At 37.5% G+C, this 12,283-nt stretch overlaps 1 protein-coding gene across 2 annotated transcripts in view; it reads right to left on the minus strand.

Annotated features, from left to right (window-relative positions):
• SCAF4 (SR-related CTD associated factor 4) overlaps nt 1-12,283 on the minus strand; it is a 64,537-nt gene that overhangs the window by 4,118 nt on the left and 48,136 nt on the right. Inside the window, exons 17-19 of one of the 2 annotated variants that reach the window (XM_017517170.1) lie at nt 11,577-11,742; nt 11,403-11,489; nt 11,054-11,179 (exon numbers count right to left, since the gene is read on the minus strand). In XM_017517170.1, coding sequence (XP_017372659.1) covers nt 11,054-11,179; nt 11,403-11,489; nt 11,577-11,742 — 379 coding nt within the window. Of the gene's footprint in view, nt 1-11,053; nt 11,246-11,402; nt 11,490-11,576; nt 11,743-12,283 lie in introns of both variants that reach the window. The other variant, XM_017517169.1, reaches the window with a different exon arrangement.

Genomic DNA, 12,283 nt, shown 5'->3' on the forward strand with positions numbered 1-12,283 from the left:
CTCTTAAGTACTTTACAGCATTCATTTGAGGGTATAAACAGATTAACAGGGTTAATATTTACAATAATCATAAACCTATAAAAGTCCAATTTTTATAAATTGCCTATCCCATACATGTGAGTATTTGTGTGTGAGATTTGCTTAAAACATTATACACTCAAATCCTTTCCCTTCTTTGTAAATAAAGCTAAAAAGATGTGTGGTCCGCTGGGTTTCCTTTTAACTCTTTGTGAGTCAACTAAATTTATAATTTCTGAATTTCTGATAGAACATTCCCACAGCCCCAAATGGCCTTCAGACCACACTTTTTTATCTGTAGTTCCTTTTTTCCCTTTTGCAGTGAACATGTAATACTTTTAAAATCAAATTATATTAAAAATACATTAGGTGGACAAAGACCTTGGCAAGCATGCCAGCTAGGAAAGCTGGCATTATGCATAAACCATCAGAGTATATTGTGAGTTACTCAGGTTAAAAGGGCATTCAAAGCAATTACTCATTTCATCTGGAAATATGTGTGATATCACTGACAAGTTTTCTAAAGTTATAAATTTTTAAAAAACCCAATTCATTCACATTTTGTATTAAATATCTGAATTTTCTATTACCTCATTTAATAGTCCTTTCCTTCAAAAGGGACAAAGTTTAGTAGAAATTGACAAATTTCAATTGCTGTAGGAGATGGCACACGGTGGTACAAAGGGAGAAGTGATAAAGCTGGTATGTGAATCTGAGTGGGGGTCCCAGGGATGTCTGAATTGGATCTCAAAGGAAAACAGACAAGGCCAGTGTGAGTTAAGGAGGGACACTACTATCAAGACATTACTAGCAGCTTTTGAAAAGGCATAGCAAGGTAAAGCAGTGGCGTGTGTTGTTCAGAGAACCACAATAAAATGACTTTTGATGAAAACTAAGAAGGAAGGGAAAATACAGATGGGGTTTATGAGGCTGAAGAGGTAAGTGAGGGCAATTCAGAGACCATATATGCCTCAAGGAAGAACTTGGACTTTGACTTTTAGTAGTGCAGAAAACCGAGGAATTTTTAGCGGGAATAAATGATTCTATGATTGTTTTTGATAGGTCCCTCTGGCAAGTAGTATACAGGATAACAAAGACGGGAAGGTCCCTAGAGAGTAGTTAGGCACTTATTTGGAGAATCCAGCAATGAGTGGCAAGAGACCGAAGTAAAAACAATGAAGACATTTAGTAGACAGGAAGGACGGGGTGTAAGCGATGAAGGAACACAGCTCTCTGCCTTAAATGAGCGAATGCAGCTGTCAATGCAACATCAGAAGAGTGATGGTATTAACTCCCCTGAAATACAGATGAAACAAAAAAGGGCTCAGACCTGTGAAACAAACTTTTAATACAGTGAGGTTTTAGGGCAGACCAAAAAAGTGATAGCTCCAAGTGCCTGTATTCAAATTTGAGTATGGAAAACACGCTGGCATTTAACTAAAAATAACAAAGAATCTGTAAATACTTCCTATGATGATTCAAAAAACAGCTGTTTTACAATTAAAAAAAAAAAAGGAGGTGGGGAAGACACCATTGCCATCTACAGCAAAGATGTCCGGAATGGTGTATTAAAGGACTATGGGGGAGGTGGGAAAAAGGAAGGTTATTTCATAGTTGGAGTCCAATGTGGACCTTGAATCTCAGGAGAATGTGCATAGGGTGGCTTTCTGTCAAGAAGGACCACAGAGTGTATGCAGTCAGAGAGACGGATATAAAACATTAAATGTAAAAGGTCTGATTTAAATACTGTGGGGGTGACCAACTGCATCAGTTAGACAATTCTGCAGAAAATGCAACATTTCAGTGGGATCTTTACAGAAAGAGAGGAACGAGTCAGTTTCTCTACCTTTTTTTTTGGCCAACAACCCTATCTTCTATTCTACCAGAGCTACACTTCTAGGAGCTCTAGAGGTTTGATCACTAATAACATTACTACTTCCAAATTCCCAAGTACCCCACTCTTTACCCACTTCTCCTCTTTCCAGATTATTCTCTCCAGGTCTCCTTCCTCCAGATAATTCAATCCCACCAAGCTCATGTCCCCCAAGGCCCTTCATGTCTTTATGTTCCTCCTTACCTGCTTTGGAGTCCATGGCTCTCCCTCACCATATCTGCCTGGAAAATCCCCAACATTGGTTTTCAATGCAACTCTTCTGCCTAATCTTCAACTGGATGTGGCTGTGGGTTGCCCCACCCTCAGTATGCTGGCTGCTCTCATTTAAAATTTTCATAACTACAGCCCAAGTCCACCCTTCATTCTGGTCAGCGATCTTAACATTTTCCTAGTAAATCCATATTCTCACACCCTGGATATCTATTTCCATTTGCAAGTCTCTCCTTATTCCTGCCTACTCTTAGTTGTTTTTATAGTAATTTTAGTGGTAAAATTCACACAGCCTATAATTTACCCACATAAATGTACAATTCAATGGTTTTAGTATATTCACAGAATTGGGCAGCTATCACACTCAACTTTAGAACATATTTATTACCTTAAAGGAAATCCTGCATCTGTGGGCCATCTCTATTTCCTCAGCTTTCCCCTCACTTAGCCCAGCCCCAAGCAACCCCGTTTTCTGTCTCTGTGGGTTTGCCTGTTAACATTCTGTAAATGGAATCCTAAAATATGTGGTCTTGTGTGACTGATTTTTGCTTGACGTATCTTCTCAAGGTTCATCCATGTTGTATTAGTCCTTCATTTATTGATATTCCATTATATGAATATACTATATTTTAGTTATCCTAGTTGGCCTGTCATTAAAAATGGTCTTTAGAAAAAGACTTTCTCATCCACCCACATATCACCAAATCTACCAATTTACCTGCACCCGAATCCACATTACTTCTACTGTCTGTGACTGTCCACACTCCAACAGCTACACCTGTTACTTGTATCCCCTCTCACCTATGTAACCACCTAGCACACAGCCTTCTTGCTTGCACCAACGTTCTCCCCTCTACTGGACTTCCCAGTAAGCATATCATAGTTTTGTCCATCTTTCAGAAACAAGAACAAAAATTAAAACTCCTTTACCCTGGATCTCCTTCCAGGTATCATCACCCCTTTCTGTTGTTCCCCTCTATAGCAAATCTCCTGAGATGTTCAAAATCGTTATTGTATCCTTCATCTCCCATTCTCTCACAACCCTATATAACTGGGCTTTTGAATTCATCAATCCAATGAAAGCACTTTTCTCAAGGTCACTAGGAGCCTTCATTTTGCTAAATCCAGCTGCCAAGTTGCAGCACTCTTTCTTGATCCATCAGTGTCATCTGATAGTTCTCTCTCTCCCTTTTCCTGCCTAGAAACTCTACTTGGCTTCTGGAATATCTCCCTCTACTTTTGTATTCTAGCCCATGGGCTACACCTTCTCAGTATCCTTTGCTGGGAAGTACAGTATAGATAGTGTTCAAAAGCACAGGCTCCTGTAGGAGTGAGGCTACCTTGAATTCTAACACTGCTTCTTGTAGCTATGTGACCTTTGGAAGATTATTTCATCTCAAAGTGCTTCCCTGCCCCCCCTCCCCAACTCCCAACTATAAAATGAAGATAACCCTGAGGGCTGCAAGGCTTAAATGATTGAGATATACAAACTGCTTGAGAGTTCCTGGCATGTGGAACTACGTCCATCTTAGCTCTCAGTATCATACTCTTAGCTGCTAAATGCTGAATTATTGTCCTCAGACCTCTCATCACTTCTCTATTAACATTCTCTCCTTAGGTAATCTCACAGGCTCCCGTGACTTTAAATATTAGAATTTATCTATTAAATGCTATCAGTTGTTGACTTGGCATCTGTACCCTGGTATCAAAGTTAAAATATCCAACGTTTTAATTTGATAGGCTCCCCTCAAACCCACTCCTACAGATTTGCACATCACAGGAATGGCAATTTCATTCTACCAGTTGCTCACATGAAAAACTTGAGTCATTCTTGACTCTCTCACATTCGTATTTAAACAATAAGGCAATTCTGAAGGCTCTATCTTCAAAATATATTCAGACTCCAATCACTTATCACCTTCATTGCACCAGCCTAATGTGGGCTAGCTCCCATCTCATCTGCTGCAGCAGCATCAGAACTGGTCTCCTTTCCACTCTTACTAATTTCTACAGTCCGTTTCTGTAACTGCCACAGTAATACTTTAAAAATTGTAAATGAGATCATGTCATGGGTAAAAAAACTCTAGTTTCCCACTGCACTCAGAGCCTAGCGCTCAACCACCTTCTCTAAGCTCATCTCCTGCCACTTTCTTCCCTTTGCTCTCCCTTCCCACTGTGGTCCTTCAATAAGCCCCGTTCCATCTAAATTCAGGCCCCCTTATCTTTGGCCCTCACTCTACATTCCTTTCCTCTGTATTTACATGGGAGTATTTCTTCATTACTGGTTCAGATGCCTTCCCTAGCCATCGAATTTAAAATTGCAGATATCCATGTTACACCCTTAAATCTCCTAACTGTCCTGTTTTACTCTCTTCATAGAAGTATCTCCATGTTAAATTATTTACTTATTACCCAGGTCTGCAATAATATAAACTCCAGGACAGGTTTTGTTTTGTTCATTCTGGTATTTCTAGTACCTAGAAGGGTACGTGGCACACAATGGTTATTGATTAGATATTTATTCAACGTATGAGGCGAACGGTGGTTGCAGAGGTGATGCCCAAACTCATCAAGGAGAAGATACCCTTCAGGGGATTAAGAATAGAGGCTATAGGGTTGAGATTTTTTCCCAGGGTGGTAACAATCTTTCCAGCATAAACCTAGGAAGATTTGAACTTTGAGATAGGATGCAGTTTTCTCTCAACCTCCTTTTCTGTTCCTTGTTGTAGTTCCACTGTTCTCTACAGAATGAATGTCACTGTGGCATTTTGCATGAACTCAAAAATGAAATTTTCCCAAATGAAGAAAAAGATCAACCACTCTTAATTCTTTCATCAATGCCTGAAGATCCATAAGCATATATCCCTAAGTATTTTTTAATCAAGTATTTTTCTTTTTTCATTTCAGACCTGCAGAAAATTGAAATAACAGTACAACCAACACATTGTTTCCTTTGCCTAGATTCACTAGTAACATTTAGGCCTATTTATTCTGAAAACACTCCTAGGTGATTCTTACAGTAAGCACTATGTTCCGAGAGCTGGGGAAAATAGAAAAAGGAGCTAATTTTCAAAGACTAAGGTAAAGCATCTTTCAGACTGTATCATACATTAAGATTATATTGAAAAAATGATGCTTAGGATGTCTGCAAGAGATTAAGAGAAATTTGAGTTTTCAATAATACATACTGCAGATATACTGAGATGTACGTAACTCATCTATTCTTGGCACAAGGGTACATTATGTTTTGATAACATCTAATACATGAAAAACAATTACAAGTGAAACTGGAGAATGATTATCTTTTTCAAATGCTTGGTTTTTTAAAAATAATGTACAGTAAGCTCTGTATGGTTAACTTCCCAATAGATTTACTTTTTAGAATTTGTTAGTATACTATTACTATGTTACTATAATTGACAAAGTACATCGGCTATGAGTTAAAATTTCAGGATCAGAGTCAGTAAGTTTGAAGTCTAGAGTTAACTTTCTATCACTGAATGAGATTATCTGCAGGCAATTTTATTTTCAATATTAGCTGGAAAAAAATCTTACCTGAAATTCTGTACAGCAATTAACTTTCTCTACCAAAGTCAATCTAGAGCCCAGAGTTACTGACCTTCCCACCTTCCTCAAGATGTCCCTCAGAGAGATTTAAATTTAAGACATTCTTCAGACTTGTACTCTAGAGAAGCCTAAGAAGTGACAGCCCAGGAGAAATGGAGACATCGTGTTAAAATATTTCAAGGTTTCCTGCAAGACTTTCTCCATGTTTCATTTGAAGGGCTTTGCACTTGTGAGAAACTATGGTGTGTTCACGTGTAAATGCATATTCATGCCAAATATTTGTTGTAGATTAATCACCTTTTTGCATTATCCACTATATCCAATGAATAATGTTATATACTAAGTTGAAGGTACTATAATTCGTATTTAAGAAACCACAATCTACTATGTAACATTAGTGGAATAACATAATGCAATAATTAGAATACCAATTCAAATATTTTAAAGCTTTTAAAGAAGAATGCTTTTATAGGATAAGTAAACAGGCTTTTTGGGTACCAAATCAAATACCTGATACATCACTCCAGCTTATAATTTAATGTTAACCAAACATTAAAGTTCAAAAAAATTTAAAATGCAAAAATTGTTTTTAAAAAATTAGGTATTATGTTAGTACTTTAAAAACTCTTCTTTCTTGAATTTTCTTCAGGTTTCCTTTAAATGTCAGTGGCTAACTAGCGCATTACTAGTAGATTGGTGCTTTAATGTTCTAATAAGTGTTGCTAAAAATTATGAGCTATCAAAAATCATAAAATTCTAGACAGAAATTGGGTAGAGAAATCCAAACTTTAGTGAAATAATCAAAATCAAATTCCACTTTTAAAGCAACTATTGAAATTGTTGGTAAAGTTACTCAACTTCTGGCAGTTTCAGGGATCATAATGATAGCGTATAAACATTTACACCTGTTTAAATATAATTCACAAACCAATTCTGTCCCCACAATTTCCCGAGGTGTCCAAATCTGGAATCATCAACGCAAATGCCTACTGAAGCCATGCCGGGACACACCACTGCCTAGTATTCAGCCACAGGCCACCAACTTGTGACTCGTGCTTTAAAACCTTTGGTAACAAAAATTACAAGTAAGAAGTGATCTTACAAATACCCAATTCTTATTTATAAACTTTACCATCATCTACAGTGTGATTAAAAACTGGCAGTAATCTCTTCATATTGATAATCAGTGAATAAATATACTTGTTAAGAGGCTTTCATTTTCCATAAAAGGAATGAGTTCAACCTAGAACAGTGTTTGCTTGAAAAGATATTCTGGATATACTGGTAACACAGTAGAGATAGGTAACACAAACAAACATTTTTTGTGTATTCTTTTTTATTGTTTGGAACACGAAAGTAACCCAAACTTTACATTCACAATGAACTTTTTAATAAAAATATGTTGTACATATTAGAGATACATGTTATACAAAAGTTTTTGAAAAGTAAACACAGACACTTATACAGTAAAGAGAATGAACTGGATTGCTATCATTTTTAATATTCCTTCTCTCCTAAGTGACCAACAACTGTAGCATGTTACCTTTAGCTTTTATGAAACTACCACATTCTAGCTATTTTGGCATGTGAGATTTCTTTAAAATCAAGTAATAATGAATGATTATTGTGCATCAAGTAATTTTATATTTTCAGATTATAAGTATTACTAAAAGAATCAAAATTTCTAAAAGTTGGTTTTATTCCCTCCAAATTTTGTAATACGATTCAACTAATTACTAAGACCCACGCTTAAGTCTGATGATACAGAAAAAATTTTAAACCAAACCATCCTTAAGGCACCTACTGCCTCTTTCCAGTATAATCAGGCTTCACTATAGAATTTTTGGAGACGGACTGAACAACTGCTTGACACCTCCTACTTTAGAAATATTGCCGTATTTCACAAATTAAGATCCAAGAACTCAATTAAACCTTGCTCACTGGAAAAACTATAGATCCCTAGGTGTGCTATTTATCACTAAACCGACACACATTTTCTCATTAAGCCAACTGATGGAACTTTGATATGTGTAAATTTATGATCTAATCTATCTCAAAAATACCTGATGCAACTATGTCAAGATAAATTTTTTCCTAACAAGTAGGCCAGGAACGGTGGCTCATGCCTGTAATTCCAGCACTTTGGGAGGCTGAGGTGGGCAGATCACGAGAGATCGAGACCATCCTGGCCAATATGGTGAAACCTTGTCTCTACTAAAAATACAAAAATTAGCTGGGTGTGGTGGCATGTGCATACACTCCCAGCTACTCAGAAGGCTGAGGCACAAGAACTGCTTGAACCTGGGAGGTGGAGTCTGCAGTGAGCCCAGATTGCACGACTGCACTCCAGCCTGGCAACAGAGCAAGACTCTGCCTCAAAAAACAAATTTGCTTCTTCTGCCTGCCAATACAACAGTTTAAAACAAATCACAGCTGAAGTAATATAATTTTAGAATTGCAAAAGATATTCTTCTCTAGGTGTTATGAATATCATCTGTGACATTTCTTACGTGTAATATAAGCACCCACCATTCAGTAAGTGCCTGCCCTGCAGCAGACTCCATAGCGTTTTATATATGTTGGCCCATTACATCATTGTGACACCCTGTTGTGTCTGTCATTTTTATCCCCCTTTATAGATGAGGAAAGTGAAGTTTAGTATAAATTTCTAGGCTTACAGTTTTCTGGTCAGCATAACACTTCCCTTTATTATCTTAAAAGAAAACATTAGAGCACCAAGAGGAAATATCAAAGCATCTCAGTTCTGGCATTCTATCACCTGGTTATCCCCACCTGATTACTGATCCTTTAGTACTGCAATACTGCAGTGTGGTTGCCACATTCTTTTATCAAAATAATAAAACTGGTTAGTCTTGGATGAATCCTTCTTAATTTGCATACACATTTAAAACTCATACCTCTATAAGGTCAAAATTCATGTGATATTCAAGACTGCTGACTGAAGGCACATGGAAGGCATTCTTTCTCATGAGTGGAACTTAACTACTGTATTTTAGTTAAAAGTGCTTATTTTAACAAAACTTTTCATTTTTCTTATGTCAAACTCTAAACCCTTATGGATTTAGAATATAGAATAGCCTTCAATTTTTAAAATCTGTTTTTATAAGTTATGAACGAAGATAATCATCAGAGGTAAAATATGAACAGTCCTGCATTGAACACTCATGTAACAAATGTTCCCTTCTCATGTGTCCATCTAGTGGGAGGAAGATGGACACAGAAACAGATATGTCAGGTGATGATACATGCTACAACTGATTCAGAATTTAATTACATTTCTAGCTATGCCTAGCTTACTATGTATTTCCAAACTCATCAACTTCTCAACTGTGTTTGGTTTCACATGTTAGATGCAGAGGTTAAATCTTATGTTCAGTAGTGTTAAGAAATAACAGGCCGGATCTTCAAGACCTAAATGTTAAATCATAGGCAGGCTACTTACTACTCTTCAGGGTTGTTTGAAAGCGGTGGTCATTAAACTCCTGGAGATCATGAGATCTTTTCATTCATAAGTTTGTTAAGCCCCGTAAAAAGCACAAATGCAGCAATTTTGTAAATAGTTTCAGGTAGTCTAACATCCATGGACCTGAGACTAAGATTCACAATCAAAGGTGTGTGTGTGTGCACATGTAGGATGTGAAGAGAAGCAGTTGATCAGAAAACCATACACAGATTCTATATTTCCTGTGCAATCATGTTAACATGGGGGGGGGGGGGAAAAAAAAGCATAATAAAACAGATCCAAAGATGTTCCCTGGTTCCTAGTCCATTGTTCCTTGTATGATATAATTTCCATGGGAAGGTAAAAGCTCTTAAGCAACTTCCTTATTAAACAAATGATATTCCATCATTATGGTAACTATGTTCCTTTATCACTTGTGATAAATTTTAATTCCAAATCCTCTTTTACCATCACCTAATCTGTGTACTAAGAGAAATAAAATCAAGGCTTTTTTCAGCCTAAACTTAGTCTGGGGAAGGGAAAAATACAGTATACCACTTAAAAACAAATTGATTTTTTTTATTATAAATGTAGTACATGCAAAAAATAAAAAATTTCAACAGTACTGAATAGTATGGGTGAAAAGTAAAAGTCCTCTATTACGAACCAATGTTTCACTGTCCTATATCTCAAAGGTAATCAATGAATTCTTTCCTAAAACAACTCAGATTATGAAAGCAAACAGGCATGTACATATATCTTTGAAAAATACTATGGGCTCACAGGACTAAAACACTGCAATACTCTCAAGGTATTAACTTCCAATTAGGAGATTCAAGTGTTAATCATATTTGGCAATACCACTTCAAATATAACAATTTGTTAATTTAAAAGATGGTCTACTGTAACAAGCATGATATATTTATTCATAGCTTAAGCAAGCAAGTGAAAGCCCCACCCCCTTTTTTTTTTTAATTTTTATTTGAGACAGAGTCTTGCTCTGTCGCCCAGACTGGAGTGAAGTGGCACGATCTCAGCTTACTGCAACCTCACCTCCCAGGGTCAAGTGATTCTCCTGCCTCAGCCTCCTGAGTAGCTGGGATATAGGCGCATGCCACCATGCCCGGCTAATTTTTGTGGTTTCTTTTTTAGTGGAGACGGGGTTTCACTGTGTTGGTCAGGTTGGTCTCAAACTCCTGACCTCGTGATCCACCCACCTCAGCCTCCCAAAGTGCTGGGATTACAGGCGTAAGCCTCCACGCCCAGCCAAGAGTAAGCCCACTTAAAGATGTAAAAGATCTAAGTCACATCACCCTTGATCACAGTATTCAAGTTGTGGGTAAAAAGCACAACAGATAAACTCCAGCCAAGTAAACTGACAGTGAGTGGGAAAGTGGTATCTCAGACTGCAACCATTACTCAGAAAACAAAGCCATTTTATTGCAATGTATCAAAGATGAGCCCACAAAGAACGCTACCAAAGTCCACGGGTTTCAGATGGATAAAAATTGGTCCGGATAGAGAAAAACCTATGCTGTTAAAGAAATGTCCCTTTAAAAGCTGGTAAGAAACTGAGGTTAAGTGAATTACGAACTCTGTACCAATTCCTTTGCACAGAGATTACTTTCTTCATTTTTCTATACCAAATAAGGATGTGAAGATCCCAACTTTTATTCAAGACAAACATTATTTCATCTTTGAGATTATCTCTTGGTAAAGACCAAGTACACATATTTGACTTTAACAGGAATATCTTCCTCAAAAACAAAAACAAAAAACAACCAAAAAAAAAAAAAACACCAGTCTTAGAGATCATTTTCCCAAAATTAACATTGTTTTTTATAAAAAAAACCTAACTTGGGGATGGGGAAGGAAAATTAGTAATAAAAAAATTAACTTACCAAGAAGTGAAACAGGCTGGGTTACAGGAGGGGTGGGCAGATTCGTAGGTGCAGCAGGTGGCACAGCAGAGCCATACATTTTCACACTGTCACCAGACTCGGCGTTTCCTCTAGCCCCAGACACCACTGTTGGAATGGGATTTCCAATAGATAAGTCTTTTGTAGTGTCTTCATTTATACCAGCGATAGTAGCTAAGGAATATAATTATATCAACATGTGAAGCTGAATAATTAATTATCTCCCGGTCAACATTCTTCTGCCATACTATAGGCCCTATTACCGGTTGACTCTCCCTCCTATACCCAGCTCCAAGACGATAAGCAAACACAAAGAAAAAACCATGCTTACAGTTTGGGATGCTTATTGGTGGAGTGTGAGGAGGAGGAATGGATACTGGTGGAGTTATAGGAGGTGGGGGTCCAGGAGGAAGAAAACCTAAAATAAGAGAAATAATGTCAACTTATGTTCTATCACTTCATTGCAGGCTCTAAAGTAAGTATGTTCTCAGACAATTTGGTGTACCTGGTGGTAAATGCATTGGGTTGAATCCTGGGCGCAAAAATGGTGGAGGAGGAGGGGGAGGAGGAACACCAGGACCAAAGCCTGGAGGTGGAATTCCCAGAGGAGGTGTGAAAGCAGGTGGTTGGAGAGCACCAACTACAGGTGGACCCGGTTGATGTGGTGGGACCTAGAAAGACAGATAAAAAATGAAACCACCTATTTAGAAACCCTCTCATCCATATAGTAAACACAGATAAAAGAGCATACTGTTGAAAAAACAGATGTTTCTTAATTTGTGTTAGACCAGTAAGTTCATTAAATCAGGTGGTAGTTAACTTCTATTCATACGAACTGATAGAAATCAAAGCTGTGCTCTCCACTTTATGACAGCAAATTCATACTACATTTCATCAGGGTTTACTGATGTTCTGACATCATATATTTTAAAATGGTCCATGGTCCAATCAAGCAAGTTTGAGTAATACAGCTCTAAGCCAGGCTACTTGGCAATTTACAATGGCTAAGCTCACAGGTCCTGGAGACAAACTGTCTGCCTCTCCCACCCCCTTTATTTAGCTGTGTGACCCTGAGCAAGCTATTTAAACTCTCTAAAATGGGAAAGTGCCAACCACACATAATTATGCTGATTAAATGAGTTAATACATACTAGGTGCTGGTGCCTGGCACATAACAAACACCCAACAAATGCTAGCTTTTTTTTTTTTTTT

Source organism: Cebus imitator, unplaced genomic scaffold (genome assembly GCF_001604975.1).
Source record: "Cebus imitator isolate Cc_AM_T3 unplaced genomic scaffold, Cebus_imitator-1.0 Scaffold621, whole genome shotgun sequence".
Classification (NCBI taxonomy): Eukaryota; Metazoa; Chordata; class Mammalia; order Primates; family Cebidae; genus Cebus; species Cebus imitator.